We start from the raw sequence: 16472 nt of genomic DNA, 5'->3' as shown, positions 1-16472 counted from the left end.
TTCGGACAAGCGCTTCAAAAAGGCGTGGGTGTTCAAACTTCGCATAAACAAGCCAGTAACCAAGCCCACGAAAGTATGCAGCGCACATTTTGCGCCCGATAACTTCTTCAGGAGTATAAAAGGCAAGGAATCATTTTATATTTCTCGCGATTTGTTTCTCCGCGCGATACCCTCACTCTACAGTTTAACTGTGAAGAAATGCTTTCCATGCCCCGGAAAGTTACGCAGGGTGCGCGATCAAAATGCCCCGCCGCATTATTCGAATCTCGGGCACCTGGGAAGTACCTTTCCCAAAACCCTGACCAATTCTCCCGCAGTCACTGTATATCCCCGTCTTTTTGTCTGGTTTACTTTGCTGATTGCGCTCTTTTAGTCTTCCTTGCCCGTTATCTTTATTTCCTTAGTATTCTCCAACGACCGAAAAAGTAAAATTGTAGAGAGCGGTAATATTTCTTAGAAATGACTATTTTGACCTTCCGCTGGTTTTGTTAATTCGCTGCTGGCCGACTTTTGGTCGGAGCCTTCAGCTGTTTCCTGGTCAAGGGAATACAACAAAAGCGCACCGCCGGTATTTGGGTATGTGTACCTCCAGAGTCGCTCTTCCTGGTCGGTCGCAAAGTGCGAAACACAGTCATTTGACTGATTTGCTTAGACATGCGCAAACTCCACCTCGTCCTTTTAATCTTTATTTCGTAACCCAACTTGGCAACCCAAAATTTGCAGAAAAAAATTTGAACGGAGAAGCAATCGCGTTCGGTGCCCCGATGCCGCGACCGAGAATTTATTTAGTGCGTTGGCGTACTTCCGCGTGCCGCTACTAGATGGCGAGAGCTGCGCGTTGACCTCTGATGGAATGGTAGTACATCCGGGTAGTACACTCTAATCCGGGGTGTGCACAAGTCGCTGGCTGCGACGGCACCATTTTAACCAATATGTTCGGTCCTGTGTACGGGCCGCACCTCGCCAAAATTGTGAAAAACGAAGTGCGGCCCTTACACGAGCCTATACTGTACACTGCGGCAAAACATGCCGAATTCGACAGCCTTCGACTGACACCGAACTAAACGCCACGCTGCGGAGTACAGTACAGGCAAGAACACGATAAAGCGCGTCTCCAACAATGTTTTATCGCTTTACTGGGCCGTATGCGTGATCGTTTCATACTTTGTGGCAACTTCCCATCAATTATATTGTGCTATCAACGCGACAGGCTGCTTCGTTCACATTATTTTACAATTTTATGCATTTATATGTTTAATGTGGGTACATTGATGTATCCGACATTCCTTCTGGTATGACAAAATATTATCGTTTCCCTCTGTGTACGAAATAACATTAATCGGAGGAGGAACTGCCGCGCAAAAAGGTCTGCTTTTCTCCAAACATGCACCTATACGTTCAGGCAGCGTCGCGTTCATCTCAACGACCGCCATGTTGGATGTACAGCCGCGCCATGTTCTAGCCTGTGAAAGTTGCGATACTTCTGTGTAATTTATACTTTATAGTGGAATGTATTTCGGGCAAAACGAGAAGTTTGCAGCTTTCGGATAAGTGCCATCTGTGCGTCTCTCGTCCTGCGGATGAAGGTTTGCGCATGCGGAAGTCAAAGCAAAATTGTGCACTTGATCCAGCTGCCATAGAAAAGCTACACAATTTACACGAGCGAAGCAGTCTGTTGCACCCGTATTCCCGATAACACGATACTTGGGCTTATCATGCAGGGATTTCGTCGTTATTCACTGCATGCATGCGTAGCTGCTTCGCTTGCAAGCTTACACAGACGCACAACTGTTGAGGTTGGCGAGGTAGGAAAAGCGAAGTTACTACAACTGCACTGTATGACAGCTGCGTTCCGCGTATTAAGGCGAGAGCCTTGGGTGTCTATGTTGGCGGTGCCCTTGGCGTGCCTTTGGCGGTGACCTTGACGAAACTGCGCCGTGAAGAAAAATGGCCAAAGCCTCAAGAAATGATCGGATTGAGGTCACATTTCTCAGGGAGGTTCCTGTAAACAAAGTAAAGTAGTGGCTTTGAAAATAAAATTTGGTACATTTCGGCCTTGGTGGGAATCGCACCCGGTCCTCCGCGGTGCGAGACGAGCCATAGCCTCCTAGTTTATCGGGGAGGCTATGGACGAGCACGCTTTCCTGAAGCAACGACTGCTCCACGGTTCTGGCTTACTAAAGCTGTGCCTTGTGCGTGCGTGATTGCACACGTCACGTCGCAGCCATCTCGTTGACTAAAGGTGTGACCTAGCGCGTGCACTAACATGCTGCACTTTAGGTACTACGTTAAGTGTTCATAGTGGAAGGGAGGGAGGGAGGGAGTTGAGGCGACGTTTAGCTCCGGCACCAAATGCGTATCTTGCGACCGGGCGCAAGGGCAACTGGCGACTCAATCTCCCACACGAAAGGAGGACAGCGGGAAGGCAGCGTGGGAGGGAGGGGTTGCAGCTTCTGCTCTGCGAGCAACTTGTACTTTGCGCGGCGGCGGGCGGTCGCGCGCACCGTATATTGAAAGCGACCTGCGACACGGCTCGTACCTTTGTATGCGCTGTGCTTTCATCACTCAGTTTCCGTTGAAGCGATAGACCGCATGAACCTTCGCTCGCTGCTGCTGGCGCACTTGCTCACGCCAGCGTTTTGACGGCGGTTGTGTGCGGTCACACAAACAACGCGCGGAACTGTTGTTGACGGCGGCGGCGTGCTGCCCGCGTTCGCACCGAACGCGCGCGGCGTTGGTGATGTGTTTATGAAGAACGTGCCAACCTTTGCCGTACATCCCATGGCGGTGTACCGTAGCGATCATAAGGCCATGGTCCCTGTGGTCACTAAATAAATGAAAACCACCGGACATATATATTTCTCATTCTTTAATAGTTAAATAACCCATTACACCATCACATCTTAATAGTCATAATTGGAAATGCATAATTCTCAGCATATATTACAGCTTCGCTGGTCTTCCATCTCCACCCCACTGGAAGGGCTGACAGTTTTTTTGGTGTCCCCAATTACAGTGCGTTGTTCATCGCTCAACGACTGCAGAAAATTGAGGCAATGTCTTCTTTTGAAAAACATGAAGCGTCGCCACAGTGCCGCTTTCATAATACGGGCATATGCCCACGTGCCTGGTGTTACAGTTTCGGGAACGCGCGTACATTGAACAGTATTGTATAGCATTTACTTGGAAGGCCGGATTCGAGGTGAAATCGAGACGCATTCATCGGCATGAATCAGTACGCAAACACCTTTCGCTCGCGCCGCATTCTCCGCGGCGAGTTTCCTAGTAGTATGTGGCTTTTAAGGATGACAGTATGACGCGATAAGTGCAATGCCGTAACTGAATCTCGGCCGAGAAGATTCAGTTATGGCGCTGCATTTATCTCTTCATATTTTCATCCTGAGAGTCAGTTAATGCGCTGCACCTATCTCTTGATACTTTCATCCCGAGAATAAGTTACGGTGCTGCACTTATCTATTCATAGTTTCATACCGAGAGTCAGCTACGGCGCTGCACTTATCTCTTCATACTTTCATCCTTAAAAGCCACATACTACTACGAAACTCGCCGCGGAGAATGCGGCGCGAGCGAAAGGTGTTTGCGTACTGATTCATGCCGATTTCAGCAGGCGATGGCTGAATCCGGCCTTCTAGTAGATGCTATGCAATACTATTGAATGTACACGCGTTCCCGAAACTGTAACGCCAGGTACGCGGTTCGTGCCCGATTCAATTCCAACTCAAATTTTGGCGTTCATAACATTCAGCTGCTCTTTTAGAATATTCTCTTTTGCTCATAACTGTAATGGCAGGAGTCACGCATCCACAGCAAAATATATATTTGAAGGTTTCCTGTTTACTTAAAAAAAATAGAGAGAGAGAGAGAGAGAGAGAGAGAGTGAGAGAGAGAGAGAGAAGCTACATGCGATAGCGAGCAACTGGGAGAGGTGGAATGGCAGTATGAGATCATTTTTTGAACATCTGTCGCTTCATCTCCGTCCTTGTTTAAAAAAAAAAAAAATACCAGTTGGTTTTCCCGGGAATTCAGGCGCGGCGTTTTTCGCTCTGTTAGCTAGGAGCCTTATCTTTTGTAAACCCTTTCTTTTTTTTCCAATTTCACGGTTTCGCCCTTGTTTATTGCCTCGCACGCCGTCACGCCGCCATTATCACTGCACTCGGCGCGACGGATAATTACAAATGAATAGAATAGAACCGCCAGGAAACTATCCTCACAAATGCAGGGCCAACGTTGCTTTTTGTTCGCTTGCACGTGTTCTAGGAACGAGACAGACCTAGAGCATTTCCAGTAATTGGCACTCGTGAGAGGGTTATTTTTTTTTGTTTAAATAATGAGCACCAAGTAATAAAAAATACTTAACATCAGGCAGACGGGCATGAAGACATGATTTGAGGCCACAACAGCAAGAAGTTTGCAAAAATGTGGCCTGTCCTGCGCAGTTGGCCCGCACGGCTTACCGAACCAATATTCCGCGAACTAAGCGGGCACCCACAGCGACATTCCATGTACCCAGTAGAAGGCTTTCGAGAAAGGGACGTATATAAATATACGTATATACTTGGAATAGACGGATGAAAAAAAAAAAGGTTGTCCAGAGGTTTCTGGCCGCTGTCTCCACTTCGAGCAGGGCATTTAGTGACGAGGACTGACAGGCAATATTTTTTAGAGATTAAAGATTAGGTAAAATCAGCTATTCACATACTCACCTAAATAAATATGTCCACGCGCAAGCCTTGAACGCAGCCTGTTGTCAACTTTCCGAAGGTAACACACTGACGGTTGGTTTACCTGACCTGGACATCTGATGAGTGGAATCACCTTCCTGCCACTGTTGCCTCCATAAATGATACTAACCGTTTTAAACAAGCTTTACGCGACATTTCGGTTTGAGTATTCTTGTTTTCCCGTTGTTTATAACTATTGTTTGAATGTTTTTCTTGCCAGGATTTGTGCACTCGTGATTATTTATGTTCCTTATGCATCTTAGTTTACACTGTCTGTGTGCGTTGACATAACTAGTTTGAATAATTAGAAATAATATTTGATGTACTCTGGTTTGTGATCCGCTAAAATTATATAAGTATACTAACATATTTTTGGTTGTTTGCTGTTGCTGTTATGCATAACTTATGTTCAACTAATTACCCACTCCCCTCTGTAATGCCATTGGCCCTGAGGGTATAATAAATAAATAAATAAATAAATAAATAAATAAATAAATAAATAAATAAATATAGGTGACGGACTACATCCACGTTGATTCTTTGTTCACTGAGCTTGTTTAACTACATTACATGCGCAATTTTTCATGATTCATCGTATTTAAAAAATATTATAAAGTGAGATGTAATCTTATTGTATATTAGCATACGGCGCGCGGCAGCGCTGTTATCGCATGTGGGCTTTATACGGAACATCACGGCGACGTCGACACCGACGGCTCACTGTAAGTATTGTTATGACTTTCAATTTTGTTTATTTTTTACTTATTGCTGTTTTATTTTTGCAGGGAAGTTATCCCTCTTGCTCATTGGTTTACTTTCTTACCAAGCCAACAAATGTGAACCACGCTTGAAGTGCCCAGCCACGCACAAAAGCTTACACAGGCTTACACGGGCTGGAACTTTCTCCTGTATATAGTTCATGAATTATTACTATTATTATTCACACCTCTGCAGTTTGCTCATATAGAGCGCAACTTTCAAACCGCAGGAATGGGACATAGTACTATGCCAGAAAACGTACTAGCGAATATTCTGTTGAAGTCACGAGGAACGGGTGCCAGGGACGTTACAAACTGAAAAGCGTATCGACAAGGTTTTGCTGTTGTTTTTTTTGCCAGATGTCCTTGGTTTTTTTTTATTGCAGCAGGGGACTGGAATGCGACCTCTGTCAGCGTAAACTTGGCGAGGACGCGCCACCAGCAGCGCCACGCTGACGAAGATGTAGTGAGAGAGAAAAAGAGAGAAAAGGCAGGAAGCTTAACAAGACACAAGTTTACGGTTTGGTACCTTGCACTGGGATGGGGTAAATATGAAGGGAAGGGACATCAGGAGGGTCATTCCGACACCGCTTCATTTCTTTTAATCTGACCGGTGCGGTTAATCATAGATCGTTTTCAACCTTATCCGTTTACTTGGCACACACACGCTCTTGGAAACTGCTTGTAGCGAAAAAAAAAATGCCGTTAGAACCCTTTCTCTAATTGTGGCAAGTGTTTTCTTTGTGAGCGGTTTCATCCTACCCAAGCGTTCCGCATATGGCCCGATTATTTCGTATGTTTTTCCTTCTTACGGTTTCCTTACCTTTCTTGCGAAAATAATATGGAATTAGCTTTTTTTTTTTCAAGTGGGCTCGGGCCCCAGTCATTCTGGTAGAAAGTAACGCCCACGTGAATTCATCAGAACAAGTATAATTTTCTTTTGTCACCCATGATATCGAATGCGGTGAGATTGTCTTTCCGAGAAAAGTAGTAAACGGTGTCGCAGGCTAATACCAAAACATAATGGAATAATGTACCATGTCAGTTCACTCACATTCGTTTTGTCTTCTTCTTCTTTCTGGGGTTTTACGTGCCAAAACCAGTCCTGATTATGAGGCACGCCGTAGTGGAGGGCTCCGGTTTAATTTTGACCACCTGGGGTTCTTTAACGTCCACTACAACGTTAATTCGTTTTGTCTTGTGAGCAAGTAAATCGCATTTTTTCTTTTTTTTTTGCCGCGTTAGATTTCTTCACGTGAATAAAGCCCGTGCCTCGAGTAAGCTCTCTTTGTATGTAAAAGGCTATGAAAAAAATGTCACAGTTTCGCCCTAAGGGCGAAGCAATGAATGCGATAGCAACACAGCAATGTCATACGAAGTAAGGTGAGCGGCTTTGGTAGCAATATGAATTGTAGTAAACATGAGCTGATTAAGTAAGCAGGTGTGCTGCGGCGTAAGTAGACCGACATGAAGAGAGACTCGATGACCACGAGAAGACGCGTGTGAAACGGTGGTGTTGATGAAAAGCGCTTCCCGTGGGCAGCGCGTGCGAAGGGACACACCTGTAGCGCTGCACTGCCGATCCGGGCAGCATTGCATATGTGTAGCGTGCGTTGGAAAATGTGGCCCGACTATTACTAACTGAATGAACAAGCGTGGTGTGAGCGCGCACAAACAAACGCGAATAGATCACACTGAATGACTGCAGACAACGACCGTCAAAACTCTGGCAGCAAGCGGATACGCCGCAGCGGCGAAGGTACGTGCGGTCTATCGCTTCAACGGAAACTGAGCGGCGAATGCACGGCGCATAAAGGTCAGAGCCGTGAGGAGATAAGAGACCGTGCGGGCGAGACGAGCGCGGTTGTTGGCAGAGGAGAAGTGCGCCCCCCCCCCCCCCCCCTCCGCTCCCTCCGGCGCTGGCTTCCGGCTTCCTTGCTTGCGCGTGGGAGATTGAGTGCGTTCGCTCTCCGTGATAGCGCGCGTCCCCGCACGCTTCCGCTCGGGCATACGGCGCGCGGTGAAGATTTTATCGATAGGGAACCTCACGGCGACGGCGACGACGACGGCGACGCCGACGGCAGAAATCCGGTTGAAGTGTCCATATAATTGCTATCGCAATAAAAGAGCAAGAGAGCAAGCTCTCTTTGCAGAAAAGGGCACATGATGCACAATCGCTACAATCTCCGTAAGAACGCTGCGCAAGACTCACACACTTATGACGGCATGCGGAGGCGTTTGAGAACGGCACACGCAGTGTACGTACCACGCGTGGGCGTACATCTCGACGGCGTCGCCCCTGTGGACACCGCTGACGTTCCTCAGGTACTCGACGAACCGGTCGCCGGACACGTGCACCTGTCTCGTGCAGTTGTCGCCCGGCAGGTGAGTCCTCTGGCCGCAGTAGTCTTGCAGCATGTCGTGCAGCGCGTACGCCACCATGTACACGGCACTCTTGACGCCCGACACCATCTCGTCCTGGTGGAAGCTGTCTGCCAGAGATTCGTTGCCTGCGTTGGCATAGCGGACGAGGACGGACCAAATGGAGCGGGTACAGATATACAAACACACACAAAAAGGTATCGCTTTCGCTTTGTGCTTCGGGGATTCAACCCAGTGCTTCGAGCTTTAGCTCTTAGGAAGTTAACTTTGTGAGGAGTTCAGCTCAAAACTTGTTCGACAGAACACGAGTGCTCGTGTTCGAGAAATGCTTCGTTAAAGCTGCGCAACACTGTGCAAGTTACGAGACGCGGTTGCTGAAGTGCTTGTTGTAAAAATATTTGCCGTAGCACATCAACGCCGCTTTATACTTCTTGTCAAAAGCATTCTTCAGGGTGCTGTGCTATTACCCTCAGTAGACAGTATAGCTTTAGTTCTGCAGCTTAAGCAAAAGAGGCACACAAAGCAAACAGGCTGGTAGCTTGGGCGAATCGCTATTTCATGGCAAAATTAGGCACTGTGGTGAAGGCGGGGACACAGAAAGACACACACGGAACTGTCTTTAGTCAGTTATTTCTTTCCTTCTTTTGTTTGGTTCCTTCTTTCTTTCAATTCCATATGTGGCATAATTAAGATCACGTACAGCGCGATGGACGAGGACTAAGAGAGACGACGCACACGGCGCTGGTCATATGTGTCCTTCTTTATGTGTCCCCGTTTTCCACACTTTGCTTAGCTTTTGCATAGCAAGACACGAGTAATCGCAAAATAAATTTTAAGAAAGCACAGCAGGTTACGTTGTTAATGGGCGAAGCACTGGTGTCATTCATAGGGGGGACGTACGTTGCGAGCCTTACTGAGTGAAATGCTGCGGCTGCCAGCGATGTCAGTGAAATGCACTTCTGGCTAAAGTGCGGCGTTTTGTTTTTGTTTCAAATGATAATATGATTACATACTTTCATCCAGCCTTGTAACTGTTAATATAGGGCACTTGCGTGCTTTCGAAGTTGTGACCGGTTTGTGTTTTAGTGACGGGTAGGGTTCGTCAAGTCTCCAGGGAGAGCTCAAGTGAATTCTTACGACGGTGCGTAGCCACATAGAACTAAAGGCACTGCGCTCCTACCGACTTCCAGAAACAGAACAAAAATTACAATAGCCTTTAACCAATACCGGGTATTAAGCTCTTTTTTTGAGCAGAAAAAAAATAGAACTTCGACTCGGTGGCATGAGTAATCTGCATGATATGCAAGCGCAAGCCGGCTTCCGCTGGAATAAGCCAACATTATGCTAAAAGCTTTTAAACTTTAGTCACGTTATTGCCATTTTTTTTGGGGTGCCGAGTGAAGCGATCGTGGCCACACCAAATCCAAGGTATACAACTTAGCTTCGGCGATCGAACAAGAACAAATGTGTACTCCTCCACGAACAGGTCACGTAAGCATTAGAAATGACATTCATCCTCACTGCGCCAATCGCGATTATCAGCCCACCTTTGCACCTGGGTCTGCAGTTTTGTGTGCACCCTGGTCGGTCTTTGAGGCTGCAGTTGAAGTAGGTCTCCCAAAACTCGGCGAACCACGGGTTCCTCGTGTTCTCTGCCGGGTTGAGCTGCGTGTAGTACACTTCGAAGTCCGGGTCTGGCTTAACGTGCACTCGCAGTGCCAGGGTTCCCAGGGCTTCGGCTTCCAAGCCGGCCAGAAGCTGAGCGTCCGTCGTCCAGGCGTCGCTGCGTAAGCGTTACTTCGTCAGGCGGCAACAACCTGCCTCTCACAAGGTGCGCTTCAGTCAGATGACTCAGATCTAATTTATCGTGCTTTACACTTTATGGCGATTATTAACGAATGCTAATAATTGGAGACCTTGCGGAATTTCCGTAGAGCTCACTCGCCTATTCAGCTTGCCAACATCTTGCGGATTTCTATTCAACTCATTCGCCTATTCAGTGTTGTATGATGACAATGATGAGTTTTATTTGCGATAGCAAGTTGGGTGCATATTGTCGCGCGCACACACACACACACACACGCACACGCACACGCACACGCACACGCACACACACACACACACACACACACGCACACACACACACACACACACACACACACACACACACACACACACACACACACACACACACACACACACACACACACACACGCACGCACGCACACGCACTAAAAGCGGAAAAAGACAGCTGTCCACTGGAATCTCGGAGAAGGCAGCCGTATACGTGGAGTGCCAGGCCGATAGCGCCACATTTACCACGACACTGGAAGCTCGGAGGCTACACCACGCGTGTAGTAGACATAAGCCTTCCTACTGCAAATTCATCAGTGTGCATCTGAAGCGGCGATTGATGAGCACCCGGACGTGCATCAACGGGACCGTGTGCAAGGGAAGCTTGAACTTCTCATCGCATGGCTTTTCACCTTGTTTTATGCGAAGAGACATTAATTTTTATTGCGATAGCAATTGTATGCGCACTCCAAGCGCATTGCTACCGTCTCCGTCGCCGTGAGGTTCCGTATAAAGTCCACCGGCGATAAAATGTAGCGCACGCGAGGGTGGAAGTGAGGCCGGAAGCGCGCGGTATTCTTCCGCGCGCGAGGCACGGAGGCAGAGGGAGAGGAGGGGGTGCATTCTGCTCCGTCGGCTGCTGCTCACCGCGCGGGTGCCGTATCTTGAAAGCGATCTGCGATGTGGGCGAAGTGCGCGCCCGCGCGGGCCTCAGCTTCAAAGCGATCTGCGATGGGAACAAAGTGCATGCGTTGAGTGCCGGTAGCTTCGCATGCGCTCTGCTTTTGACGTTTAGTTCACGCTGAAGCGAGACGAGAGACAGCGTGAAGGTCAATTTGCCCGCTGCTGCCTGGCGCGCTTTCTCACTCCGGCGTTTGCACAACAGAGCCTAGAAAATGGGCTGTGTTTTCTGACTCAAAACCGGCATTACAATGCATGCAGACAGTTCTCCGACGCGGCTGTCATGAACAGTTGACATACGAAACCGTGAAACTTCACCATCACGTCCAACAAAAAGGCCACGAGGTTGTCTTTCAATGGGTGCCTGGTCATTGTGGAATCAGTGGCAATGATTCCGCAGGTAACGCTGCTCGCACATCACACCAAGAAGAGCGCAGCGTTCCAATTCCGCTTTCGAGGACAAAGGCGCAAGGCAGCTTCGACACCTGGCACGCAGTGTCTCACTGACCGAGTGGAACTCGCCAAACTTAAGACTTACACGACTGCATCGATTAAACCCATTACTGCAACTCCGACCTCCATTCGGACTTCCTCTACGTGAAGCTTCGCTTCTCTGTCACGTTTGGTTAGTCGTTGCCTTCACAAAGTCATACTCTACATTAATTGGAGTGACCGACAGTGCAGCATGCGAGGTCTGTGGCACCGATGAAACTATCAACCACCTGCTATGCCACTGTCCACGATATGCCCCAGAAAGACAATAACTTGCTTAAATGCTAAAATCTGGACAATCGGACGCTTTCCGTGCAGCTGCTGCTGGAACACCACCCCCATCGTTCGTCGGCCCATAAAGCGGTGAAGGCACTTTTGTGCTTCTTGAGGACGACGGGCTTGAGTCAACGTCTGTGACTATTAGTGCAATAACACACGCGTCAGCGAACTCACAGCTAATTTCTCTTCTTTCCTTTCCTCCTCTCTCTCCCTATCATTTTTGTGTTCCCCTTCCCGTTCCCCCGGTGTAGGGTAGCCAACCGGACGTTATTCTGGTTAACTTCCCTGCCTTCTGCCTTTCTCTTTCCTCCTCCTTCCTTCACAGCGAGTTTCCGCGGTCATCGATCGAGATGTGTTCATGTTTACCTGTGCGCGCGCGACACCGCGCTTGTCTATTTAGTTAGTAAGCGAATATTTACAACTTTACACGGCCCATTACACTACTATCCTTGCTTCGTATAGCTCTCTACTAATTTGCAATCGCAATCGACGCTTCGCCTTTCGGGCGAAACTGCGACTTTTTTTTTTTTGAACTCCTCTCCTATCTATCTTCTTTTCCCCCACTCTACCCCTGCCCTTGGCGCTAAGCCGTGCTCCCTCACTTGCTGAGAGAGATAGATTGTGGTTGTGAAGAGGAAGAGAAGATAGCTCCAACCTTTCGCTTCTTCATAAAAAACACTTCTCTCTCCCTCTCTCTCCATTGAACTGCGAAGCATTCCTTTTGGGGAACCTGCATGGCGCTGAGCCGTCCTCCCTCAAGGGCTGCAGAAGATAGCGCCAACCTTTCCTTTCCCAAACGAACCACTTAGTAACCTGCATGGATTGTCTTTCTATTGACTTACTACACTTTTAGGTGGGCACCATAATTTTCTGCCATAGTTTGAACGCGCGGAAACGCCTAACGGAAAGACATGCTTAATAAGATATCACAGAAAGAAGGGTTTGCAAAAAAAAAAAAAAAAAAAAAAAAACACTAGGCCAGAACTCAGCACCGCTAGTAAGCATGCGATACGTACTTCGCTTGTGTAGTCTCGACAGCTGCGCGCGCGACGCGTTACCTTACCCACTACATTTTATCAAAGGGACATTTCTATACCGCTTATCTCTTAAACACTTCTAATTTCGCGCATGCTGTGACGCGCTTGCGTACGCGCAATGTACCTGGAGTTCTCTGTTACATACCTTAAGGTGGGTAAAGTTCTTCTATTATGCTATAAAGAAATGCGTGACCGATAATGGAATCGAACCTCTGTGTCTTCCAGCACAGCAGCCCACTGCTCGAACGATTAAGGCATGATCGAAAGCATGCTTCGCTCATGCCAAAGTTTCTCTTCGTAACGTCTGGCGCGTGTATCACGTGCCAGTTTATTGCATCATCCCCTCATGACAGCTAGCGCTTTGAGACGCTGTGTTAGACTGTATTGTCTTCGGGATCGGTTCATGTTTTCTGTTAGGTACCTCCAAAGTGGGCGAAGTACGCTTATCATGTTTACGCAATTAAAAAAAATAACATAGGCATAACATACACAGGGGATATTTTCACCAGCCGATCATTGCCAATCGCATCGCCAGCGATGTTCGTTAGGCTTTTAAATTACTCATGTTTGCTTCAACAACAACAAGAATGCAAAGAACAAGAAAAACAAGTACAAGAAGAAGGACAACAACAAGAACAACAAAAGACAATAACAAGAACACCACCACAACAAGAACACAGAACACCACGAACAACAAGAACAAGAACACCACCAAAAACATGAACAAGAACAAGTACAACAACAACAGGGTGCATTTCTGTGCCCTTCGCGTCGTAGTTAGCTCTTGAGACGGAAAACATTCACTACGAACTTCCTGGTTGGATGATGAATGGGCTGGTAGCGAGATGGATATTTTGTTACTTGAATACACGATGTACGTACTTAAAAAATATAATACACTGCACATTCACCGCAACATGTGCTTCGTGTGCGAATGTCGACTTTCCTCTTGGAAAGGTCATAGGTACGCTTTCTGTACATTTTATTCAGCCTTTCGACAGCAAAGCTACATTTTTTTTCTGTTTTTTCTGGTTTTTCCCTGAAACCTCACTGTTTGCGTGGAGCCTTTTATGGCTATTTTACGAGCACCCACCGGTTGCGGGTGAAAGCTCATATACTCTATCTCCCCATTTGATGATTTGAAAAATAGTGAGTGCTACCTGGTGTTTTCTAGCCACGTGCTCTCGTTCAGAGACTGCACTTCTCCCTCTGAGTGTCCCCTTCCCCTCCTTTTCCAGGGAGAAAGCGCGGACACAAATGCTTCGGAAAAATTACTGCGAAAATGCCAGGTCTACCCCTGGGTGTGGGTAACAACATATATCCTGCCATTCAACAGGCTCTGGCAGAGTACACGCGTGTGCAGGGGTTCACCAGTGGTAAAGGGAAAGAAGTTGAATGGGAACAATAGTTCGTTCTTCTAGTCTATGATCCAGGTTACGTGTTTAGAAATACGCTCGCGCATGCGTAGTAACATTTTTTGCAAATGGTCAATTCCGTGCACTACGGCGAAGAGCTACGGGTAGCGTCAGCCAAGTAGAATAAGAAGAAAGGACCCTCCATTGTCCGCCTGTAATCGCCCTCGGCGCCACGACTTCTGAATGGAAGTTTGTCGGAAGGATTAACAGCGCACAATGGAGGAGCCTTGCTGCCTTATTTGAAACCCACAATGGGTTCTCGTCACTGATTGTCTTGACTCGAGCCTTAGCATCGTTGGCTGAGCTGGGAGACGCGGAGTATAGACGCTAGGAGTAGTACATATTGGAACGCGACCTTAGCAACAGTGAAGGCGTCCACTGCTGCATCTCAAGTAAATATTTATTAGTTCCGGAATGTCATTTTGTAGCAAGATGTTATCTCGTAGCGCCGTGCTGTCGTTTTCTCTCTGTTCGTTAACGCTGTGTTACACGTCCAAATGTTATCTGCAGCCATCAAAAAAAAAAAAAAAAAAAAAAAGGGGGGGGGGGGGAGAAAGCAAGCAAGGTTTGAAAAGAAAAGATGGCGTGCCGGAAAATTTTCTTTAACCAGCAGCCTCACTCCTCGTCCTCTGACTTGCAGTATGACAGGCGACATTTATCTCAAAGTGCTTTCAGAAATATTTCAGTACAGGTCAACAAATGAAATGAACGAAATCGAATTCCCATGATCTATAACACGCAAACTAGTCTAGTGACCGCTTATATTTAAAGGGCCCCTCACCAGGCCACATAGACAATTTCGGTTATACGCTGGAAGTTGTTACGTGTCCTTAAGGAGCGTTCTACCTCAACAATTTTTCAAATTGGTTCACTTACAGCATAGGTAGAAATATTTGACGTGATGCGAACCCATGATTTCATGAGGCGAGCGTCACCGCCATCTGACACTCTCTCTCCACTTGGCCCGTCTAGCGTCCGCAAGCAAATTACTTGCCTGCTTTCTCCCATACGGCAGCATATTCGGCAGCATGCAGCGTTCGTATTCTTCGCTACATAACAAATAACTGGTGCTGCCTCGAATAATTGTCGAAGTCGCGTGTCACTATGAGTGACGTCACAGCACTGCCATTTACGTAGGCGCACTTGCGCGATATACGTCGACTCTCCCAGTGGGAGCGCGGCGCCCGCGAGGAGAAGGGAAAACGACGTTTGGTTTGAAATTTGAGCTCTTTCCGCGGCGCGTAGGGACGTAATACTTAGCAGACACGATCGTAAGCGCGCACTGCGTGCACTACGCTTGTCAGGTCAAAATGGCCAGACCTGGTCAGGGACCTGGGAACGGAGAAATTATTTTTCCCGGCTTCCACTGCACAAAATTCGACAAGCACTGTTGCGCATAAAAAAAAAAAAAAGTCACGGCCTAGTGACAGTGCGCAGCAGATTTTTATTGAGGCCATGAATAATATTTCCAGAAATTCTTGAAAAGAGTAATATTTAGGATGACTGAAATGATATTTACAGCTTTGTAGGTCAGCAATAAAGAACGATTTCAAAATTCTGCAAACTGCATCTGCTGAGACATTTAATGCGGAGAAAGTTGATGTACACCGCTTTGAAATATATTTGTGAGTAGAACTTTTCCAAAACTCTGGCGAATATTGTAACAATATTGCGTAAGCTGCCAATTCACGTATCACATTTGTCCGCTTCGAGCTCTCTATATCTGATGTAGTTTACAAAATTGGGATATCTGTTTTCGATGCAGAATTGCGTGTATGTGAACTTCGTGCTACGACTCTTCTGGAACTTACCGACATGCCGCAACTAAAGAAAATACAAAAATTGACACCTTAGATGAACATTCGGCTTTCTATAGCCGGTCGAATTCAGCCTTCTTTTTTAAATGTAACAAATTTTATTCAAATTGGCTCAACTGTTTGTTTAATAAGAGCTTTTCTACGTTTCACAAGTATTTGAACAAATAAATCACAGTCGGTCGGGAGGTAAAGCTTCGTCTTTAACTCCCATGTGTACTTAACCGTTTCTCCATCCTCCTTCCGTTGTGTAAAGTATCGGACTGGACATAGTCGTCTCATGCGGCAGCGTTTCTTTTGTCACCTTCCCTAGATCCAAGAGAACTGTACTTGGCACGAAGGGCGATGGATGAGCAGCTATACCATTCCGAGAACGAGGTAATGGGCTTGATCGACGCATCCTAGATAGCAGGTACAGTGTACTAGAATAGTACACTGTAATAGCAGGCCTGTGCGCTCTGCTTTATGACGTCATACTACTTGGACCGAAATTTCCGCTGTCAAGCCCGGCGTGACGAAAACAGTGACGTCAAAATCACCGCGGCTTACTCAGGAGCATTCCCATTAGATTCTATGGCAATCGGGCAAGGTAGCGTGACGTCATAGATCGAAGTGCACAGGCTTTGTGCTATCTGGGAGGCGTTGGCTTGATTCCCGGACGCGTTGGCCGCATCCCTACGGGCGTATAGTACGCGTTAACGATCATGCAATTATATTTAAATGAACGTCTAAGGAGGCCAAAATAACGCGGAGCCTCCCACTACGGCGTCCCTCGTATCCCATTTGGTACTATGGGATG

At 47.2% G+C, this 16472-nt stretch overlaps 1 protein-coding gene across 1 annotated transcript in view; it reads right to left on the bottom strand.

Moving 5' to 3' along the window:
* LOC119461421 (metabotropic glutamate receptor 1) overlaps positions 1-16472 on the bottom strand; it is a 37767-nt gene that overhangs the window by 9291 nt on the left and 12004 nt on the right. The window contains exons 3-4 of the mRNA XM_037722718.2: positions 9430-9665; positions 7767-8010 (exon numbers count right to left, since the gene is read on the bottom strand). Coding sequence (XP_037578646.1) covers positions 7767-8010; positions 9430-9665 — 480 coding nt within the window. The remainder of the gene's footprint in view (positions 1-7766; positions 8011-9429; positions 9666-16472) is intronic.

This window comes from Dermacentor silvarum, chromosome 8 (assembly GCF_013339745.2).
Source record: "Dermacentor silvarum isolate Dsil-2018 chromosome 8, BIME_Dsil_1.4, whole genome shotgun sequence".
Lineage (NCBI taxonomy): Eukaryota > Metazoa > Arthropoda > Arachnida > Ixodida > Ixodidae > Dermacentor > Dermacentor silvarum.
The sequence above is the reverse complement of the archived record's forward strand: the minus strand, read 5'-3'. Positions and strand labels throughout refer to the sequence as shown.